We start from the raw sequence: 22,581 nt of genomic DNA on the forward strand, positions 1-22,581 counted from the left end.
GTGAGAGGTTTGACGACTTATGGAAAGCGAGAATGTGGAAGAGCCCCGGTGAATAATGAATAAAGCTCCGTGACTGATGGGCAGTAAAAACTCGTGGCAGCACCCGTCTCCTCCATCAAGTCCCCGGATCGATAAACAAAACCGTATGAATAGTTTGTGCTGCAACAATAAATAAAGTTGAAACGAGGAATGCACCAGAAGCCATAGCGAGACCAAGACGTCACGTAAAAAAAGTTTTTATTACATACATTTTTTTACAGAATGAAAAACTTAAAAAACTTAATCAAATAGTGATATATTAAACATTTTAGAACAGGAAAAAGTGCCCCGTCATCACGCAACCTCGCCGAAGCATCACTACAGCGGCCGTACGACCAGCAGTGCTTATTGCTTTGTAGCCGATTCAACATCCTTTCAGTATCAAGCATTAGCTAACGAGCTTGAACTGCACGACACTAACAGATCTCACGTTGGACTCCTGCAAGAAAAATAAATCAACTGTCGGCATTTCCTGCAGGTCCTGGATTTAATGTAATGACATCATACAGAAAGGGGGAAGAAAGAAAAAAAAAGGCACCTTATTCCAGAGAAAAGATGTACAATGCCTCGTTAAGACAAAAGTTTAATTTGAGATTTTTTTTTCCCCAAACGGATCATTAGTTATTAAAATAATCTGAATTATAAATTGAATCAGAACAGATTAAGAAGAATTCTGGGAAAAAAAGAAGAAAAAAAAAGAGTGAATTGGCAGTAACCAGATGTGCTGGTTATTTCAACATCCTGAAAATACAAAAAGTTACTCCAGCACTTGCACGTGGGATGGATTTCACCAAATGGTGCAGATCTGCTTGCAGATTGATCACAAAGCAGCCCCAGACATCGGGTGGCAAATTGGCTTTGGTTGTTAAAATGTGTCTTTTTTTTTTTTATTTCCCTATATTTCTATTTTATTTTTTTTCTCTCTTAATAATATTCAACTTGCAACAGGCCAATTTGTTATGTAACCGCTGTTGCTAGCTAGCTAGCTAGCTATGACCTTTTATCAGAATCAGAATCAGAATCCGTTTATTGCCAGGAATATTTACACAAACGAGGAATTTTTTTTGGCGGATGTATGTTATGTATGGAGTGTAAACGGCTGTCCGTATGCATTTAGTGAAGCCCTTTTTGGGCTGCTGCACCGTGACCCGCTTGCAAGTCGTCTGTCCTCGGAAGGTTTCATCCACGCTCTAAGTTAAGAGAACGGGAGTTTAGGAGAAACATTCAGAAACTGCCGTTCCTTCTCAGACCGCGTACAAACATAGGATCAACCTCATGAGCTGGGCGAGTCGGGTCGTCTTCAATGGGACTCAGGATGCAGTCAGTCCATCATTTGATGTTCCTCAAGTCTCTCTGGCGGTCGGTAATGCACGACGTAGCCCTCAAAGGGAGCTACGCTGGTTCTTTGCGCTAGACACGGATGGCAATGTTTTGCTATTTTGTTGTGAAGGATCCATGTAAAAAAAAAAAAACCTTAGTGACACCGCCATGTCCATATTCTCTGTGGCACAGTGAGCTCTGGTGGGCTTCCGTGGTAAAGCAGCAGCAGCCGTCGCTACCTGGATGCATCGGGGATAAGTCTCTTAAACCAGCGGGCCACGGCCACGTCGACTCGCAGCACTAATGTGACCCCAATCAGCAGAGACGCGCTGCTCACCAGGAACCCCGAGGCCTCAAACATTAACCTGGACGGAGGAAAAGGAAAAAGGAAAAGACGGCTCTGTAACTCCCTAATTTCAATTTAAAGTTCAACTCTGCCCATTTTTTTCTTAATGTTCTGATCAAGAAATAACACAGGCTGAGCATTACACCCTCATAACAGCATGACATTTCAAAAAGTTGCTGTAACTCCAAAACTATATTTTATATTAACAGCTTATTAAAAAATTCCTAAAACAGCTGTATTTTTTGTTTGGATTATTTCTCAAGGTTTCTGTAATAACATGAGTAAAAATAAGTAAATAAAAAGCCAGGAATTCCACCTTTTTTTAAAGTTAAGCAGATGTAAATGTGTATCTTACAGTGGTCGTCTACGGTAAAGAAAAGTAGGCCCTCCCTAATGTGCATCCCCTGTACCCCCAAAAGGCCCGTGCTGTAAGTGAGCGGGCGTGAGCCGGAGAGTCTGCTCGGGCACTTACTTGGGCGCGAAAACCTTCCACACCATGAGGTGTCTCCTGAGGATGGCGGCGGCACAGACTGACGCAAAGACCTGAGAAAGAGAAAGAGACTTGGCTCATAAAACGTAAAAAAAAAAAATTCAGGAAGACACAAACTGGATTGGGGCCGACTGAACAGAAGAAGCGTACCTGTGCTCCGAGAATAAAGAGGTAGCGTGTCGAGAGCTGCAGGAGGGCCGAGCTGAACTGCTGGGGGTTCTCCCGCAGCCTCATCTCCATCACGGCGTCCTCCCCCTCCTCCCCGCAGGCTCTTCCTGCCCTGCCCCCACGCACCTCACACACCAGGGGCCAAAAGAGCAGCAGCGGGCAACCCACTGTGGACAAGGGGACACGAAAGGTGTTATAGAAAATATGCATTAGACTTTCATGTAGTCTGATTAATAATTGGTTTTAGCTTTAATAAAGTAGTGTACCATTGTTTCTTAGGGGGAATTTATTCCAGTTCTTGATTTCAAATTGTGTTCAAACTTTATACAAAAGGCTTTTAGAACACTGTATTGTATGCATTTTGAATTATATACTTTTTAATAAAATGTTCTTTTTATATCTACCTGAGAACAAGATGTGGGAGGCAAAAGTGTTGAGGGTGACCAGAGAGGCTGGCAGCATGGTGCCCGTGTGTCCATCTGGGAATCCCACGAAGGCAGCACCCCACTGGATGGAGGGAAAGGTGGGGAGGTGACCCGTGGCGTGGAAGAACTGGGTGGCGGCCAGTGACCACAGCACCACTGGAGTCCAGGGCACGTTGAAGCCACCTGAGGGGAACAAAACAAATTAGATCACATAGGGGGGGGGGAAGATGAAAGAAAGGGATAATGAGAATCTCACCGGAACACACTCCTTGCGGGCCATTGAGGGTGGTGGAGGAGGCGTGAATGTGCAACAGGGCCCCCATCTCCAGCAGCAGCAGGAGGAAAGACAGAGCCATGCCCTCTGGGTGCAGCAGCAGCAGGCCGATGCCCAGCAGGCCACAGAACAGCAGCAAAGGGGCGGAGTAGACCGTCCCCAGTCCGTAGGCCTCCACAGCGGGTCGGCCGTCCTCCTCGACACTCCTGCTCTGCTCTCCGTCATCCAGGGAGCGCCGCATACGCTGGTAGATCTGCGGGATGAGATGGTGCAGCTCGGCCTCGGGGCTGATGCCCGTGCTGGCTCGGTAGCGCGGCGGGGGCACCGACGGACTCCGGGCCGAGGCCGCGGCCCTGGTCTTCGCGAACACGGTGAGGGGGTCGAGCCAGATCAGGGACAACCCCAGTCCCAGGAGGCAGAAGGCGGCCCTGGGGAGGACCAGCTGGGCCAGGCCGATCAGCTGGGCCAGGTTCCTGAAGCTGTCCTCTGGAGTGGCACTGACAGCCCAGTAGAGCGCCAGACACACGGACAGCAGCAAGAGGACCCAGCGGGCCGCAAACACCGTCCCGCTCGCGGAGTTGAGGTTGCCGTAGTGGCGGAGGAAGCGCCGCAGCAGATACGTCCACAGGGCCAGGGCGAAGACGGAGAGGATGTAGTGGAGGTTCTTCAACCGGCTGTCCTGCAACCGGGACAGGGGGGCGAGGAATGGGGACGGCTGGCAGGTGCCCTGCTCCTCCCGACAGGCGTGGAAGGAGAGGGAGAGGTAGAGAATGCCGACTAGGAGCCCCAAGCAAGCGAGGAGGGTGCAGCCTTCTTTCCTCACAGTCGACGGCGACAGCGCCGGGGAGGGCAGGATCCCCGCGGCCTTCAAGGGGTCGTGGTTGGGGGGCAGGAGCAGGCCGTCCCAGTTGAGACGGATGGGAATGTAGAGCGCCAAGGAGAACACCAGGAAGGTCACAGCGCGGCCCTCTGCGATCACGTAGCTGTCCGAGAGCAGGGAGGCGCAGCGTAGGAGCGGCACCAGGAGGTGGGGGGTGAGGAGGCGCCGCAGGGTCAGCCAGCCGGCGACTCCAGACCCGCTTTTTTCCACGCCGGCTGTTCCGGACCGGCGAGCTCTCCAGAGGAAGAGAATTTCCGAGCTGAAGGCAGCGGCAGCCATGCACCACACCGCCTCGACGTAGCCCCGCACGCTCAACTGGCCGGCGGCAGCACACACCCCCGCCGCCAGCGCCGCGGCGACAGGGGCCCTCAGTCCGGGACCGTCCTCCCTGAGCAGCACGTGGGATAGCTCGGACAGGACGAGACACGCCAGGCAGGCGAGCCCCAGGATGACGAGGCCCACAGCCATCTTGAGTGGGTTGAACCGAGCCCACGTGGCTCGGCAGGTGTCCCTGACGGAGGTGAGGTAGGCCTGCAGTGAAGCGGCCAGCCGCGGGGAGGGGGGCCGACCCTGTTGAACCGTGGCGAGGTACTCGGAGGAGAGGCGGGAGAACTCGGCCTTCAGCTGAGAGAGGCTCTCTGGTGGGATGTCTTTGGCCATGCCGGAGTACGTCTCCAGGAAACGGTTGACCTTCAGAAACAGGACCGTCACAAAAAGGTGAAATTAAAAACTCACACACAAAGTCTTGACATTTTCATCCTGTGTTGGAGACAATTCTTTAGAAAGAGCAGACTACCTGTTTTGCATTGATCCACAGCGCCTCCAGCTGGCTGAGACCTCCAACTGCACCTTCTGTCTGCCCATGGGGAGGGAACACTGGCAGGAGAACCTGCCCCACGCTGCTGTACGGGATGGGAACCCCCAGCAGCAGAGCCAGGGTGGGGACCAGGTCGGTCTGGGGCACTACGTCTGGCTCGCTCTACAAACGCAGGGTAAATAAGAAAGACGACTCCTCCTTTTTAATCTGTGATTTTTTTTAAACTGTGCTAGGTAAATTTGCACAAATAATGATTGAAAACAACTTAAGTCAGAACATTCTAATTTTAAATAAATGTGTCCTTGTTAAAACCGATCTCTCTCCATTCATCTTTACCCCTTTTGTCTTCTCATCAGTTGGCTTGGAACTCATCTTACTTGTTCTGGACTACAAAGTAAAACCTCCATCATCAACCACCTCACATTAAAAAAACAACAGTTCCTCTCTCCCACCAACCTGGGACGGCGGCGCAGAGAACAGGGGGGAGGGACTGTAGAGGAAGATGGCGGCGTCTGTCTCCTTTTGACTTTCTCCTCCGTGATCCCCGGTGTCCGTCATCCCGTGGTCTCCCATCACCACCAGCAGGGTGTCGTTCTGCAGCCGGTCGATCACAGACCTGGGAGGGGAAATGCACGCAGGGGTGGTCAGAGAACAACTCCTGCAATAAAAACCTCACGATGTCTCGGACGTGGAACCCAATCAACTGCAGCCATTGTTAGTTGTACTCCTTGATCAGCAACTATCTGGCTCAGCGTGTTGCGAAGCGACATAGCATGTCTGTGACGGCAACGGAATGACAGATGTGGAAACAAAGCCTGCAGTCTGACCTGATGACCCCGTCCATCTGGGTGAGCTTGTCGGCCATGGCCGGGTGGTCGGGACCGAACCTGTGACCACAGTGGTCAACTCCGAGGAAATGGGCAACCAGGACGTCCCAATCGTCCCCCACCACTGTCAAATAAAAAATAAAATAAAACGCAAGGGACAGACAGAGAGACGTGAGCACAAGCACAGCGCAGGAGTTTAAGGCGTGAACACGTACTGGTGGTGTAGAGGTGCTGGAGGATGCCGTTGTCGACCGTGTGCAGGTCCTTGACGTTGAAGGAAGGGAAGGGCAGAGAGCGGTGGAACTTCTTTGGGAAAAGGTTCTCCCAGGTGTCGTCGCCCATGAACACCACACGTTTGCCTGTCAAGGGGCAGGGAGACACACAGGCGCGCATTTCAAACAGAATAAATCCAGAAACGCTCCGATGACACTCAACACCCTTTTAGCTTAAATAGATGTTGAATTGTTGAATTGATTGTTGTTAATGTTATTGTCTATTGTTGCACCACCAGCCATGACAAATGGCTTGTATGTGAAAACATACTTCTGATTCAGGTGTAATTAAGTATGATCCAAGCAGAACAAATTAATTACATCTGTTTTTTATTATAACATTTTTAGAAATATTTATAACATTTCAAGCCACAGCTATGAAGAGACGCAAGCTCTGTAATCTTTTATAAACAATTTTGAAACTCTTAAAAGGCAATCCCGAATAAATAACAGTTGTATAGTTCATGTGCCTTCTTTTGTTTTATTGCTTTGTTTTATGTGCACGTTTTAATACGTTTGTTGTAACGCACTTTGACCGGGTCAGCCTGTATAAAATGTGGTATATAAATTAAATATAATTAAATAAGATACAAAACTAACTAAAATAAAGAGACGCATACATTTTTTTCTCCCTCATTTTAAACAATCCATCTAAAATCCAGAACAGACTTTACAGTATTGGTTGAAACTTTCAGGGTGTGCTTTAGAGCAGTGCACCTCTATATCCTGGCTCCTCATTGGTGGAACGAGCTCCCCATTGACATCAGGACAGCAGAAAGTCTCTACATCTTCTGTCACAAACTAAAAACACATCTTTTTCGACTATACCTTGAATAGGGAGGGTAGAGCCGTAGTAGCACTCTAGTAGCACTTAAATGTCCCTTACCGATAGCACTTTGTTGTTTAGCACTTTAGTATCACTTAAATGGCACTTACGGATAGTACTCTGTAGTTTAACGTTATTGAAGAAATTGTACTTGCTTGATTCTTGTTGTTCTGAGTTTGGACTCATGGTTTAAAGCACTTATTGTAAGTCGCTTTGGATAAAAGCGTCAGCTAAATGACATGTAATGTAATGTAATGTATATCACTATCTGTAAAAGACTGTGACATGCACACACACACACACACACACACACTTGTGTTGCTCTTTGATGTTTCAGTGTTGCATGCACGTTTCCCTCTCCAGTCCTGCAGATCCACTGTGAAACTACTCACCCACTTGCCCAAACTGGTGGATGAGGTTGTCCTCCAGGATGGCAGTGGACGCGAAGTTATTGCCCACGTCCACAAAGGTGGGCAGGGAGCCGGTGGTGAAGCCCTTGATCCTCTGCATGGTGGTCGTGGGCGGGTCCGCGCGGAACGGGTACAAACGGCTGTTAGCAGGCCTGGACGAGACGGTCTCCTCCAGCACCGGCAGCTTGTTCTCGTACGGTCGCGGCGCGGCGTTGTCCGGGTCGAACCAGGCGAAGTCGATCTTGAGGGCGTCGACTATGAGGAGGACGGCGCGGCGGAAGCGCGGCCGCACGCGGCAGAAGTCCGCCGGCTCCTCTCCCGGCTGCAGCACGTCCCCGCAGGTGCTGGTCCTGTTCACCTCCAGCCTCACCAGCAGGAAGCCACCGACGAAAAGGTAGATGCCCACGGAGTACACCGCGCATATCCAGAGGAGCAGCCACAGCACCGGGAGCCTCTTCATTCTACAGAGGTCACAGAAGTACAGGTTAAAAAATAAAAACATAAATAAATACAAGCACACTTGTTTCACACAAGGTAAAAACATAAAAATAAAAAAAGTCAAATGAACTGTGCACCTGCTACACGAGTCTCGCACCAGTGGCGTGTAAAATTAACAGAAACCTCACGTTTCCACTTTAGCCCGAAACACGCCAAGCCACGCGCTCTTGAGACGTGACAGGTGTAAATAACAAGCTAACCTTAGGAGGAGGAGAAGGTGAATAAGTTGACGTTTGTTAGCCGAGGCTAGCTCGTCTCGCGCTCGTCACTGACCTTGTCGCAGTCGGGTTTTCTGTCCTCTCGCAGCCGGAGGGCGGAGCGAGGCGGGGGGTGTTGTGTGTACAAACACGGGGGGGGGGGGCACAGGTGTCTCAGGTGAACGGAGAACTGCGCGACACCTCCCTCACCTTCATGTGGACTGCGGTACAATGATATTAGGTGGCTGGTGACAGCTAGGAACCTCAGCGCGTATGCAACCCTGCGGAAATATGCGGCGGGCGGTTTTCGATGTAACACCAAATTAATTTGTCTGATGTGCCCTAAACTCGGACTTTCAGACGCAACTTGATAATGAATAAACCCATCAAAACGTATCTGGCGTTTCCCGGAAGCTGGCCAATCCCATTCTAAAACCATAGACCGTGTTTAAGAAGTCTAAAACAGAGGAGGACGTTTTCTGCTGCTCTCTAAACCGTCGTCATTGATTCTATTTTTATAATTTAATAATTGATTGACAAAAGTGTACTAATGATACTGCATTCATGTTTTGTTTATTCGTAAAATTCGTACAAACTCAATAAAAAGCCCAAACTACACGCTTCCTTACCACCGTCTGTGAGGAAAAGAAGAGGGCTGAAAGACCCAAAGACAAGGAGAAAACAAGCAAAGATGTGTCACTCTGTCAAGGAATCAAAAACTCACTATTCTGTGGTTTGTAAACTTTTAAATACAAAGTTGTCATAGATGTAATTTCCCACAGACAACTTTTTAAAAGAAGTAATACGCTTATACATAATGTTTGTTTTTTATGGTAATATGTAACAAATATGCAAAAATAACATTGTACTGCTTCTGTACGTTTTGGGATGTAAGACAACATTTTTTAACTCCATTACCGTGTGGAACTTAAAGAGTTTTAGCTTAAGGTGTCATTTCCATACGCTCCATTTATTCTCCATGTCATTCTCTACCACATAAGCTAATAAGTACAAGTCGTAAATAAAATAAATGATTAAAATACAAACATCATTCCAACTCTGGTATATCTGTTCCCTCCCGCTACAGATTTAAAAGGCACTTTTAATAATATATTTATTAACACAGACCAAACCACATCACTTTTTCTATTTTTTTTATTTTTTTCTTGGAAAGTTAACATTGCTGAGCCCGAACATCCATCTGAGTCTTTCTTCTCAAAAGTAAAGTTTTTTCCAGACATTGCAGTTGAGGAAGTCCAGCGGCTTTCTGATAAATTGTTCTACACTTCGTCCTCTGAAATCATTTCATATTTTCAAACAAGTTCATGACATCCCTGTTAATAAACCTAAACCATGCGCTCGAGCCATTCATGAAAAAGACAAACTTGCTGTCTTTGCAGAGTCATTTAATTTAATAAATATATTTGTTAATAAGACAGAGGTCACACATGTGAAGAGGACAGGAACGTGGGTTCCTATTGCTGACATTGTATACCAGCTAGTTATCTCTAAAAAAAAAATTTGAAGGTCATATTTCTTAAGTAAATACATGATCAGGGAGATATTCAATCTAACATCGGCCAAATTGTGAATGAACTAAACCGTGGGACACTTTCCATCATGAAGAGGCATCCAGCCAGACGTCACACGTAGCGACTGAAACTGGTCACCACGACCCTGAAGACAAAAGGAGAATTGCCCCCGATGTCTGTAAACAAGCCGTTTATAAACATGTTATTATGCTGCTGTTACTACTGTACCCATTGAACCTGAATTCTGGACCAGCCCTGGAAAACAGGTCGGAGAGAAAAAAAGAAACAACATTAAACAGAATCACACTTAAAGCGACAGTGTGTTGGATTTATTGGCAGGAATTCAATATCATATTTACAACTACGTTTTTAATTAACTTATAAATGACTGTGTTTTTTGCTTGGAATGACCCGTTCATATCGACATAGTGAGCTGGTCCTCTCAACGGAGTGCACCATCTGGCGCTGCCGCATTTCTACAGTAGCCCAGCTGCGGTGTTCTTTTGTTAACGTTACCCTGCAGGCCACCGTAGTTCTCCCGACACGGCTTGGGAAGGGGCAAAGTGAGCGGAGGGGTTTTAAATTGGATGCAATCTACAACTCCACCTAGATGCCACTAAATCCTACACACTGCTCCTTTAAAGTGTAACCCTTTACATCCAAGTCAACCCGGGTCGGTGCAAAAATACGTGCTCCAACACATGGGATGCACCAAACTAAAAATAGGCGACAAATAATTATTGTATTCTGGATAAATCGCACATTTTTGCACCCAGTGGCTGATGGATCAAGAATTCAAATTCTCCATTTTGTCAGCCTGCCAGAGTCTGGTGTCAAGTTCCCAAATCTGACAATACCTGAGCATAAAGAAATGTCAGTGAAGATTAAAACTCCTCTTACAAAAGATGTGACTCCAAAGGCAAAACAATTCCAGAAGTTTATGAAGTTGTTAGTTTCCCCCCCCCCCTTCTGTCCTGTCGGCAGAAGGAATGTGAGACTTTACACACACGGTGACGCCTTGGAGCCAAAGACGACGACGACGACGACGACGACTTCTTCTTCTTCTTCTTCTTCTTCTTCTTCTTCTTCTTCTTCTTCTTCTTCTTCTTCTTCTTCTTCTTCTTCTTCTTCTTCTTCTTCTTCTTCTTCTTCTTCTTCTTCTTCTTCTTCTTCTTCTTCTTCTTCTTCTTCTTCTTCTTCTTCTTCTTCTTCTTCTTCTTCTTCTTCTTCTTCTTCTTCTTCTTCTTCTTCTTCTTCTTCTTCTTCTTCTCTTCTTCTTCTTCTTCTTCTTCTTCTTCTTCTTCTTCTTCTTCTTCTTCTTCTTCTTCTTCTTCTTCTTCTTCTTCTTCTTCTTCTTCTTCTTCTTCTTCTTCTTCTTCTTCTTCTTCTTCTTCTTCTTCTTCTTCTTCTTCTTCTTCTTCTTCTTCTTCTTCTTCTTCTTCTTCTTCTTCTTCTTCTTCTTCTTCTTCTTCTTCTTCTTCTTCTTCTTCTTCTTCTTCTTCTTCTTCTTCTTCTTCTTCTTCTTCTTCTTCTTCTTCTTCTTCTTCTTCTTCTTCTTCTTCTTCTTCTTCTTCTTCTTCTTCTTCTTCTTCTTCTTCTTCTTCTTCTTCTTCTTCTTCTTCTTCTTCTTCTTCTTCTTCTTCTTCTTCTTCTTCTTCTTCTTCTTCTTCTTCTTCATTCAAGTGTTTGGAGTTCATTCACCGAGTCCTCCGCTACTGAGACGATTGACTCCCAAAGTCGTCGCTCTTCTCCACCACCTTCGGGCTCGACTTTGCCAACGCACCGTAGATGGTCATAGCCTGAGTACACACACACACACACAGTCAGACAGACAGACAGACACAGAAGTTACCGTATAGATTCAAGGACAATTTATAGGAAAAAATACCCCAAACATGACTACAAAATAAAATGATGGTATGTGTAAATACCTGTGTGACCATTCCGCTGATGTTCCCGGCGTCCGAGGGCAGCAGGATGGTGTTGGACTTTTTGGCGAGGTTGGAGAAGGCGGACACGTACTGCTCGGCCACGCTTAGCGAGGCGGCCGCGTCTCCATTCTGTACGATAAAAAATGAATAAAAGAAGATTCATCAAAATTCACTTTTAAGATCGAAGACTGCGATGTCATGAAAAAATAAAGAATCTCCTCTTCACCTGCTCCGTCAGAGCATCCGACAGCATACTGATAGCCTTAGCTTTCGCTTCTGCCTTGGCCAGGATTGCTTGGGCCTCACCTGGAGGGAACAAAGTAATCGATTAGGGTTCTATAACTCAAATAGAGAGCCATAAAACAACCAAACCGGGTCGCACCAGACGCCATATTGATCTGCTCCGATTTTTGGCCCTCCGAGGCCAGAATCTGAGCTTGTTTGCGACCCTCGGCGACGTTAATGGCCGCCTCCCTCGTCCCCTCGGACTCCAGCACCGTTGCCCTCTTCTTCCGCTCGGCCTCCACCTACACAGGGCAGAATGTTTTTTAAATGCTTGTCATGAATGTCTTTAAAAAGGATTTAGAAAGCTGCATTTGTTGTTGAAGGCAAATGGTCGGTATAAAACCCTTTAAGTACGAGAAGAAGATTTAGTGTGTTTAATGCAGTGTGCCAAAAATACCACTATGTCCTACTAGTTACATTGTGCAACCTAGAGTGCTTTTTTTCGGGCCACTCTTATCCACAATCCTTTGCTTGTGAGCAAGAGGACGCAGTGATGTGTCTCGATTGAATGCATGCCGCGTGAAACAGTACGTACTGAAAGTGTGAAAAGTACGTCTGTCGGTGATGTCATTCATTCATTCATTCATTCATTCACTCATTCTGTTTAACCCACCTGCATCTGCATGGACTCTTTGACACGAGGGGGAACATGGATGTCCTTGATTTCGTAACGGAGGCAACGGATTCCCCACTCGTCTGACGCTTGGTTGATGGAGTGGACGATGTTGGAATTGAGGCACTCCCTTTCCTTAAAAAATGAAAAAAATAAGTGGAATGTGAATATCTAAAGTGCTTGTAAGATCTTTCACGACAAGCCTGCAGAGCAATGTGGGGGTGGGAGGTGGGGGGGGACAAACACAGCAGTGGTCTGTCATTACCCGGAACACTTTGTCCAGCGTGAGTTTGCCCAGCTCTGACCGCATGGTGGTCTGCGCCAGCTGCGTGACGGCGTATTCTGGATCCTCGACGCCGTAGCTGGCCTGGGAGATGAACAAGAGTCTCTTACTGCGATCGGACTTAAAAATGACACGAGGGTGCAGACAATCATTGCGGCGCGGCGTACCTTAAAAGGGTCGAGTATCCTTAAGTAAAGCACTCCGTCAATCTGCAGCGTCACGTTATCTGTAAAAACAAGATCCAAATCACTTGAAATAAACTGGACGTCTGGAAACTGAATTAACTTCTATCGCGCTTGGAATTCGATCCGACGTATTGATCCCTCACCGAGAGATACCGCCGACTGCTCTGGGACATTGATGACGATCTCTTTGAGACTCTGCACGTAGCGAATTCGGTCAAGTAGTGGTATGAGGAAGTTTAAACCCTAAAAGAGAGAGAGAGAGAGAAATAAAATAAAAAGGTTACCACGGTTTTTTGGTCTTTATGGTTAATATTTGGCGTTATTTGAAAACAGGAATCATCTCAGAAAAAGGGGTAGATACCGGCTCCAAGATCCGGTGGAAGCGACCCATTCTTTCTACCACCCAGGCTTCTTGCTGGGGCACGAACAGGACCACGGTGTTCATGGGAAGGCTGGACGCCCATCGCTGCTGGGCTGGTGTGACCCACAACCTCGGAGCAGCCCGCTGGGTTTGCTAAAAAAAATAATAATAAAAACACAGTCAAGAAAAAAAAAAGTCATCAGAATACACAATTCAAACCAAAATGCTTGCAACAAGTCACAAGAGCTATTTTCAGGATTCTATTTTGATGATATGTGTTGTATAGTAAGTTTAATATAAATAAAAACACACGCACACACACACACACACACATATACGCGTGTATAACGTTAGGTCAACACTGTAAAGGTTTAATAACGCATCATAATAGTACATGCAGGGTGAATGGTGACGATAAATCGGTGGTCCGCTTCTTATGCTGACTGAGTGGTGCTTCTATCGGGACGGAGAGCAACGTTTCGTGGATTATTAACACTCCGGTGCGCGCTGAATGACACCCGCTGCACCGGCTGGACCAGAGCCTTCTGCAGAACGAACCGGATATGAGGAGAAGACTTCCAGTTTACCTGCAGGAGGCCGCCGCCGGTCCGACACAGCGCTCGCAACATCATTCAAAAATACTTTCAGTGGCTGTGTAGAAGGTTCAGCTCCGCAAACTGGACTCCGAAAACTGTATTCATGTGTGTGACCCGTAACCAGTCAGGAAATGAACGTTACATCGGTGGTGCAACGGGGAAGAAGTCCGTCAGTGCGGGCTGCAGGAACGGAGCGGCTAAGGTTCCGCTAGCAGGATAATGGTATACGACTAATTATACTACTACTACTATTACTACTAGTAGTATTTATAATAATAATAATAATAATAATAATAATAATAAATTAGCGGTAGGAACCATTAGGCTAAGTATCTTATTGGTTGAAAATAAAGTTTCACATTTTGCTCTCAGTAACTTACTTAATGAAGTAATTGACGACCAATTGTTGCTTTCTAGACTTTGAATTAAACAATGTATGTATTAATAAATTCCACGCATTTTCTTCTTTCCTCCCAGAAAATGTTTTCAGTTAGTAAATAAACAAAATTTAGTGCAGTAGTGAGTTGTTTTATTGGTGTTCTGTCGTGATATATTCTGTGCTGAAGTGAAGTCCTTATTCATAAGACATCTTTTAGGCTGCACAGTATAGTTTTTCATGTTTATCTGAATATAATAACAACACAATTGAAAAGAAAAAATCGATATAAAGCTTTTCCCCCAAATCCTTTGCAGTAACATACTGTACTGTATACACGTTTTACACAGTAAAATACGCTTTCAATTTACCCAAATATCATTGAAAATTATATCACGTTTGATGAGAAGGGGAAAGAGTAAAAGAGTGAGAGACATCTTTGAAATTCCTAGTCACTCTTTCCATCAAACGATTCAATAAAGGCCTCAGGACCAACATCGAGTGACTCACTAATTACACAGGGTAGCGCTGTTGGTTTGGTCTTTGCTCTGCTGCGGTTGTTCCCGTTTACACAATGTAACGAATTGTTGTTGTGTGGGATCTTTTGTTGTTGATTTTTTAAATTTTTTTATATCGTGCCTGTACCATGTATAAGGAACCTTTACATGGAGCTCTTGTCAGTCTACATTTGTTCAATAGGTGGCTTTATGTCTCCTTTTTACATTTTTGGTGATTCATTATTGAGTGAGCTGCTTTTTTTGTTGTAAATCTCTTTGTCGTGGAAAGATTGATAATCCTGACCTGATTTGACACACACAGATTTAGTTAGTACATACTTGATGCATCCAGTTACAGTAATGTTAGAGAGAAAATACATGAATAAAAAACAAAGATTATTTAGAGACTAATGAAATAAATAAAAGAGAATTGTACAACTAAGAAATCAGTGATTGCATGTGTGGTGCAGACAAGTCAAACGTTGTACATTTATAGCTATTCACATTCACATGAAGATACATTTAGGAGAAAAAACTACAAAACAAAGCAAAAATAAAGTTACAGGACCTACTGATTGGTCAGATTTCTTGTGTTTTTAAACGGCTCCGCCCTCCAGCCCGATGCTGCATTCTCATTGGACATCCACGGAGGCCCAGTGACAGGTGCCTCGACCCCGCCTCCCCCCTCCAGTCCGTGCCCTCAGGTTGTTCGTCAGTCCGCTAAACCTGTGATGAGAGTTTTAATAATGGCGTGGCCGTGGCGGGGGGCTGCCGCTCTCTGCCCGAGTTCAGCACCGGGGAACCACCTGTGAACACCCGTTCGGAGCCGACCGGCTTTTCGCAAAGTGACTTTTACCCCCTGCACCGATGCCGGACGGAGTAAATCTCCGTTAAGAGTGGAAACAGCGTGAAACTGCTGGACCTGTCGCTAGAAGAACGAGCGCTTTGCCATGTCGTTACTGTGTGTCCGAGGTGAGTCCGACGTTACCTCCTTTTAAACACATTTCATTGAATTTATTTACGTTAGAAACGACACCGAGTGTTTGAAACGTAAAAGTTTGTTGAATTAAATCTGTGAATGTCAGTAAAATCTCGCAGAGCAGGTTTTCTGACAGGAGCCCCCCCGTAGGGGCAAGAAAAGTGGCTCGTAGCCCACATTTGTGCTGTCGTGATTTAACTTTTCTTTTTTTTAAAATGTTTTTTATTAACCTCGACTGTTCATGAGGAGAATGAAGAACATGAGCTGTTTCCCTGACTTATAGATGTTGGCTCTATTTTATCCATCGACTGCCATACCAGCTGTTAACAGAACCACCACTGATCCCGTGGTGTATTGACTATTGACATATCACAACAACAACAACAACAACAACAACAACAACAACAACAACAACAACACACAGTAGCCATGAGCATAATGTATTATCAGTGCAGGATGATGAGTTTAATGTGAGAGGTATGGATCAAGAGACAGACCATCTGATGTATTCAGATCGACCCCCCCCCCCCCCCCCCCCCCCCCCCCCTCCTGTAGTGCTTTTCATCCAGCGAGATTGTGTTGCTGTAAATTGCCTATAGCTTTTGGAGATATTGCCAGCAGATATGCCTTCTCTCCAATATAATATATAGAATGTGCTTGTGGTGCTCAACGTGCCATACATATACATTTAACAAAAAAAAATATATATAACAGCAATGTCTCTCTCCAGAAATCAAGACCATCCTTGTAGTGAGCGGTTTCATGTCAGGACTATTTTCTCTCCTTTTTTAAAAAGCACACACAATATAAGTATGTTTTTGATGGATATGTGTGCCGTGTCTGACAAAGATTTACTATTCCTTTGGAGAGAAAAAATAATGAAAAAATATCATGTTTTTATGTCTGTGGTCAAATGATAATAATAATAATAATAACAATATATCCATTGACTTTTTTTATGTGGATATCTCAAAAAGTGCAAAGCATCCCTTACATGGACACATTTATGGGTAATAACAAGACTAAACCAAATGAGGCCGGGGCGGGTTAACACTAAAGAGAAGCCTGAGCATCCTTCACCACAGCAAAGCGCATTATGCAACATCCTGTTCAGTGCCAAGACCAATGCCCAGCATTTTGGTCCAGGATTTTTATTCTTCTCATATACAGGCATAAAGTGTTATTGTATTTGTTTAAAACAAAACAGAAGGGCCTAAGTATAGGATCACTTTTTTTTTCTTTGTCTTTTCCTCCTATACTTTTGCTTTTCTGTAAATTAGGATAATATTTATTTTTTAACTCTTATTAAAAAATTAAAAAATATTAATAAAGGTGTTTTATCTATTTCTTTATATAGAGAAGAGGGCAAGAGATCAAACCTTGGGACGCCCCAGAGTTCAAAATGATTTCACCAGACAGGGAGCACCGTACCTCCACTCTTTTGGGGAGATTGTTGAAGCATTGGGTGAAAACTACTGGAGCACTTTTAACAACACAGACCTTTTATAAGCAGCGGTCACACACTCGGTGGCTTTCTCTCCCACATTTGGTGATAGGTCCATACCTGATCCTCTCCTCAGCGCTTTGAGGCTGATGTCTCCACGGCTCTGGGCTTGTCTCCATGACAGGACTTGGGGAAAGTCTTGCCAGACATGTCTCCGATCCTAGCTGTAATCCCAAGGGGCTAAAAAAAACACAATATATATAATAATGTCCGAATACAAAAAATAAAGAACCTATAAGTCAGAGAACCATGCTCGTGTTTTTGTATCTGTATGTTAATCTCTCTAGTTTCACTTGAAACGACATTCAGTTTGAAGCCAGCCTCCGTAAATCCTGTTTACAAAGTAAAAGGAGCTGAACACATTAAATTTCTATTAAAAAAAACGAAGCTTTTGAGTGAAGGCGATGTGGCGCCGCAGCTCGTTTTCCCAGACTCTTAGAACGCCTTATTTCATGGAAATATATGCAAGAGGACACTTTACAAATATATATATATTTCAGGATAGACATGGTGTCTCCAATATAAACGGCTGCAGGAAAGCTATTTATATTATATATTTTTAAAGATATAATTAAGACTGGCCGCATATCAGCCACACACAGATGTGGCACTACATGTGTTGTATCACAGCAGGTACACGACACATGTTGGGAGTGTGGGGGTACACAAATACCTACTGAAAATCAGTCAACCTGTCTGCTCCTTTTTCTTTAAAAGAAAAAAATATATATTTCTGTGAAAACCTTTTAAACAACACGCCTCAAAAGAGATCTTTGATCAATACACAAGGCCGGGAAGAGAGAAAAAGGCTCCTCGCAGGGAAAAGGTCACGACAAGTCGGCTCGGCCCAACTTGCTTCAGAAAGTTCGGCCCAATCGCTCCGACAATGAAGCGTCATTGTGCCAAGTGGTCCCTAAGGGGCTCGCGCTCTCGGTCCGTTTATCGATCATGGTTGTGACAAACGCAGGCTGGTACAGAAGTTATGCAGCCCGGAGATAAAGGTGGTTGTGTGATTAGCCGATGACGTGACTCATCCCCTGATTGCACAGCTTTACAATGTTGCTTATTTATTGGTAAAGGAGATGCCCCATCTCCATGGCGATGTCTTTGCACAACAGATAAGTGGTTGCCCTCACAAGTGGACAAGAGGGCCTGATGCCCTCAGTGGCATCAGGCCAGGGGCTGACCGGACTCGTGGCTCACATGGACCCCGTGACGCAGCAGGGTTGGAACTGTACACATTCAGACACGTGGCCTGGGCCCTAGAGAGGGTGGTACCCGGAATACAGGTTCAGAGCTCGCACGCGGCCATCGGTCACGGTTTGGTCTTGGTCCTTGCAAGTTTTTGAGGAAGGCGGTTGTGGATTGAGGTAGATGGCAGTATTTTGGTGTCGTGATCTGCTCAAAATGGTAGAGCGGGGTCGTCCTTCAATAAAAGGATCGGTGGTTCGATCCCCGGCTCCACTGGTCCATGTCAATGTGCCCTTGGGCACAACACTTAACCCTGATTTTCCCCCACAGGCTGTTATTGGCACCTTCCATGGTAGCTCCTGCCATCAGTGTGTGAATGGGTGAATGATGTCATGTAGTGTTAAAGTCCCCCCCCCCCCCCCTCTGTAACGCTACGTTGCAAACAACAAGTCTGCGCTGAAGTTGGCGGGAGAAGAGCTAGCTGACGTGTTAGCTGAAACAACGTAGCTAAACGCTAACGTCAAACGGAGGTTGCTGTGAGTAACATTACGATGTGTTCAAGCTCTGTTCATTAAAAATTAGTAAGGGGCAAAGATACATTTTTAAATTTTTATGGCGTGGGCAGACGTGATCTCGTAAAATTCTGTTTTTTGGCGGGAGAAACCTGAATGAATACAGCCGTTTGGTAGGAGTTGTTCGCTATCAGGTGTCAAGCTATTGGAACAATTCTCTCAGTCCCGATTGGTGCAAGTAAACTAGCACCATGCGTCCTGTATTGTTCCTGGGGTTTTATTGCCAGTTGTCCACACACACGGGACGCGGAGCTCGTTCTCATGCACCACCGCGCCTTTTTTGTGTGTGTGCGCCAATTCTCGTGTTGACAAACGGGCACGCTAGTTTCACTCCAACAGTGACGTAGGAGTTCTTTGTCCCGGGCACACACTCCAGTCATTCAAAAGCAGTTAACACAGCTGCAGCAACGCTGTTTGCTTGGAACCCGCTGACTTTGTTGAGGAGATATCGCAAGAAAAGAATGTGATGCAGGATGAGAACCGAAGGGTTCTCCGCAGAACTAGAAAGGACAGAGCTGCAGGCGGAGAGGGGTGAGTAGTGGAATTATGAGAGAACGAGGCAGAGAGAGCGCTTAGAGATTGTGGGAGTAATCCCCTGGCCATCTGTTGCTCCCTCTCTCTCCCTCTCTGCCTCTTCCACTGATCAGATCCAAACGGAAGCTGCCTGCGATGTCACTTCCTGTTCCAGTAGCGTCCTGCCTCTGCTCACCCTCCAGCTGATGATGTCCTTTATTTTGGAACAGTCACGCTTTTTTTTTTTTTTTTTTTCTTCGAAAGTATCTCTTATTATGTACAATGCATTTAAACACGCTAAAATGAAAAATATACACGTTGGCTTTGCTCCGGTATATTTAAAGAGTCAGACGGTTAACTAACGAGGTGTAAATATAGTAATATTATTACTACTATTAAGTTATTTCTTAGTTATTTCTTTCATATGCTGTTTTGAAATGTTAACTCAAATAATCAAAGTAGACCTTTTTTTGTGAATTATACAATAATAACGGTAACAATATACAGTAATTTCATAATCTGTATGACTAAACGTGCGTCTGAAAGGACGTTGTTTATTTCTTTCGCAATCCACCTGTGTGACATGTCAACATTTTTTGTATAATCTCTTATTAAACACCTTCACTCGGCGCATAAGCGTTACATTATGTTCTCCTCAGATCTATTGATGAATGTGCGTTATTCGCTACATGTCTAGTTGTGCTACTGAAACATGCACAAGCTTAAAATAGGTGGAGGCACTCTCTCTTTCTTATTATACCAATTTTAAAATGCCTTTTATTGTATGTACGTCACCTTACGTGAGTACAAACAAAATTAACTCTTCGGCATCAGGAAGTCAAAGTTGCGGACATGTTCCGAAAAAGAGTCATGGGAAAAGAACGAAGGAAAGAATAAGCAGTTTTGTTGACAGGGTAATCGTGCAACTCGCCCTGCCAAATAGTGAGCAAAATGACCTCTAAAGCCATGCAGGGCCCGGGACAGAACATTCTAAGCATCAGTTTTCCACTACAATGGGCTTTATGGCCCTTCACTCTGTGAAGGCCTCTGTGGAAAGCCAAAGAAAATATCACACCGCTGGTTTCTCTCCACATTTCCACTGCTCCCTTTCCGCTTCACAGCACCAGACAGGAAATGCTTTGGAAGAAGTGACGAGTTCCTCATTTCCCCCCCCCCCCCTCTTGATCACTGGCCCACGCCCCCCAAAAAAGGTAACGCTGTACATTTTTGTGACTGTTTTGTGGCTTAAATAGTCAAAATCCGGAAATCAAATAAATACTCCTGCGTCGTGGTTTTCATGCACGCAGAGAGAGAGAGAAACATGAAAATATGAAAGCTTCATTTGTGCCCGCATCATCCCGCCCTGCACATCTGCCACCGCAGGGGCTCCGAAGCTTTAGGAGTTTATATGCCTGAACACATATCCCCGCCACAGCAATCACAATTAATCCCCTGCAAAGCGCTCGGCAATCCCATAAACTTTATTGTATGCATCAAAGGGCTAAAAGATGATTTCAAAAAAAATATCCATGCTTGTTTTCCCGCTTAAATATGCTTTATTGAGGTTTTTACGTAATTGCAGCTCTTGCCAGACATTCTTACTGTGTATTTATGTATTATTCAAGTAGTTTGATACCTTAATACCCATCTGCCCTGGCCCACTTTTGCCATTGTATTTTGTGCGTTTTGTTTCGCCAGCTGTTGTGTTTTATGACACAGCTGGATACAAGCTTATGCTTCTTTATTTATATTAAGGTTGGTATTGTGCAATCAGATGAAAACGCGTTCGTCAGCTCTGATCAGATTGGGGGTGGGGGGGGGGCGATCAGAAGTGTAATGTCTTCCGCTCAACGTCACGTAACAGCTCTCAAATGTGACAACGCACGTGCATTAAACGATCCGCCAACTATTCCCTTTGTGAGCTTGAGCGGAAGTTTTGGCATCAGGGGAATAAGTGAAGCTTGGATTCGGATGTATTTTATTTATTTGTTTGTTTTTTTGCCCGCCAAAAAACAAACAAACAACCGTCTGATCCAGTCTGTCGGGGCTGTCTTAGTGGCTCCGCTTTGTCCGCATACGAATGAATCGGTCAGGCCTCAATAACACGACATCCTGTCCACTGTTCGTGACTCACGGCCAGAAGTGTTTTGCTTTCCACCGCTGCACTCAAAACATCACGTGCATGCGGAAGAATCACGTTTCAGTGGAAAGGTTTTTTTTTTTTTTTTTGGGTCGCTTTTATTTTTTCCTCGATCTGCCTCATCGTTGTTTTTGTTTTGTGTTGCAGTGAAAAAAGCCAAGCTCCAAGGACCACCAGGTGAGCGCTCCTGTTTCTTTTGTTTTTTTTAAATGAATGTTTACTGTGTTTGTCTGTCATCCTTTATTGAGCTTTGGAAGCTGTAATGTTCAGCTTCTGTTCAGGAGCCACAGTGTCAATACGTGGCGTGCAAAAAAAGGTTCATCGGTTAAACATTCTGTCAAGTCAGCGGAAAGCTCTGGGTTGATTTTGCATTATGTAATCCCAGTGTCCTTCTACGGACCGGCCCTGCACAGGTGAGCTTAGATGGGTGTGCGCTAAATCCAAATCCTCACGCTCTCCACCTTCAGCAAATCCCTCTAGTGTTCAGCCTCACGCCTCCCTCTAAGCCCTGTGACGGGAAACGCCACCGCGGTGACTTTTCCCTCTTTCTCAGTCCCTGTCTGACCCCATCCTCTCTCTCCCCCCCCCCCCCCCCCCCCGTGCTTGCAGAGAGTAATTGGCAAAGTGAATTACCCGGCAGGTGTCTGCATTTGTTCCTCGTAGGACTTTTCTTCGTCCCTCCTCCCTCAACTATGGGACAACGTAATGATTTTTATTTAAAAAAAATGTAGGTCCCTTTACGAGCGTCACAAGCAGCACTGAGATATGCGTTTAGTTTATTTAGAGATTATCAACCTATGCGGGCCTGTCTCTTCCCTCCCTCCCTCTGGGCCACACCACATGTGACACCTGTCCCAGAGCAAACATTAGGGCAATTCAGTTAAGCCTGTCCCTTGGGTGAAATGTAATAAACATCCGCCACTCTCTTTTTTTCTTTTTGACAGAGCAAAGAAGGATTTGTCGAGTACACTCTGGCATGAGATTTTGAATGTGTCTACTGTCAATTAGTGCAAATATGTACATACTGTATATTACAGTGAAAGGAGCACTGTGCGTATGAGCTTGCCTTTTAACATTTATTAGAGGGCCACATATATCATAATGTACTGCAGTTGTCATGACAGAACAGGCTTATTTAGATAGAGTGTGACCTCTTTCATTTCACAGGTCAACTTAATGGGTGGGCAGTAATAAAATACTTCAATATAATCCTTGTATACAGTATCACATAGAT

At 45.2% G+C, this 22,581-nt stretch overlaps 3 protein-coding genes across 7 annotated transcripts in view; 1 reads left to right on the forward strand and 2 right to left on the reverse strand.

Moving 5' to 3' along the window:
* Positions 1 to 220: 220 nt before the first annotated feature.
* Positions 221 to 8,101, reverse strand: pigo (phosphatidylinositol glycan anchor biosynthesis, class O). 2 transcript variants are annotated; one of them, XM_034547495.1, is made up of 11 exons: positions 7,866 to 8,101; positions 7,077 to 7,555; positions 5,802 to 5,945; positions 5,587 to 5,710; positions 5,216 to 5,375; positions 4,739 to 4,921; positions 3,045 to 4,632; positions 2,768 to 2,971; positions 2,346 to 2,530; positions 2,178 to 2,248; positions 221 to 1,724 (listed from the first exon to the last, which is right to left on the reverse strand). In XM_034547495.1, the coding sequence occupies exons 2-11, from the start codon at positions 7,552 to 7,554 to the stop codon at positions 1,595 to 1,597; spliced, it is 3,267 nt and encodes a 1,088-aa protein (XP_034403386.1). In that variant the 5' UTR covers position 7,555; positions 7,866 to 8,101; the 3' UTR covers positions 221 to 1,594. The 2 variants fall into 2 exon arrangements, with proteins under 2 accessions (XP_034403386.1, XP_034403387.1); XM_034547496.1 differs by lacking the exon at positions 7,866 to 8,101 and adding an exon at positions 7,793 to 7,865.
* A 2,883-nt stretch (positions 8,102 to 10,984) lies between these two features.
* On the reverse strand, positions 10,985 to 13,744 carry LOC117740484 (stomatin-like protein 2, mitochondrial). The gene is made up of 10 exons (XM_034546921.1): positions 13,567 to 13,744; positions 12,980 to 13,132; positions 12,762 to 12,861; positions 12,601 to 12,659; positions 12,416 to 12,517; positions 12,151 to 12,285; positions 11,635 to 11,779; positions 11,479 to 11,558; positions 11,253 to 11,381; positions 10,985 to 11,120 (listed from the first exon to the last, which is right to left on the reverse strand). Exons 1-10 carry the CDS (start codon positions 13,609 to 13,611, stop codon positions 11,034 to 11,036), a joined length of 1,035 nt encoding a protein of 344 aa, XP_034402812.1. The 5' UTR covers positions 13,612 to 13,744; the 3' UTR covers positions 10,985 to 11,033.
* A 1,448-nt stretch (positions 13,745 to 15,192) lies between these two features.
* Positions 15,193 to 22,581, forward strand: part of LOC117740821 (protein unc-13 homolog B-like) — a 61,778-nt gene continuing 54,389 nt past the window's right edge. For all 4 annotated transcript variants that reach the window (XM_034547410.1, XM_034547413.1, XM_034547411.1 and 1 more), the window contains exons 1-2: positions 15,193 to 15,420; positions 21,495 to 21,524. In XM_034547410.1, coding sequence (XP_034403301.1) covers positions 15,399 to 15,420; positions 21,495 to 21,524 — 52 coding nt within the window. In that variant the 5' untranslated portion in view covers positions 15,193 to 15,398. The remainder of the gene's footprint in view (positions 15,421 to 21,494; positions 21,525 to 22,581) is intronic.

The sequence above is a fragment of the Cyclopterus lumpus genome, chromosome 12 (genome assembly GCF_009769545.1).
Source record: "Cyclopterus lumpus isolate fCycLum1 chromosome 12, fCycLum1.pri, whole genome shotgun sequence".
Classification (NCBI taxonomy): domain Eukaryota; kingdom Metazoa; phylum Chordata; class Actinopteri; order Perciformes; family Cyclopteridae; genus Cyclopterus; species Cyclopterus lumpus.

Excerpts from the sequence above, each read along its gene's own strand:
- LOC117740484 (XM_034546921.1), bottom strand. The coding sequence starts at position 13,611 with ATGATGTTGCGAGCGCTGTGTCGGACCGGCGGCGGCCTCCTGCAG. Across the intron at positions 12,660-12,761 it reads GCAGTCGGCGGTATCTCTCG|ATAACGTGACGCTGCAGATT; the intron begins GTGAGGGATCAA and ends TTGTTTTTACAG. Across the intron at positions 12,286-12,415 it reads CGCTGGACAAAGTGTTCCGG|GAAAGGGAGTGCCTCAATTC; the intron begins GTAATGACAGAC and ends TCATTTTTTAAG.
- pigo (XM_034547495.1), bottom strand. The coding sequence starts at position 7,554 with ATGAAGAGGCTCCCGGTGCTGTGGCTGCTCCTCTGGATATGCGCGGTG. Across the intron at positions 5,711-5,801 it reads CCAGCACCTCTACACCACCA|TGGTGGGGGACGATTGGGAC; the intron begins GTACGTGTTCAC and ends TTTATTTGACAG. Across the intron at positions 2,972-3,044 it reads CCCGCAAGGAGTGTGTTCCG|GTGGCTTCAACGTGCCCTGG; the intron begins GTGAGATTCTCA and ends TGTTCCCCTCAG.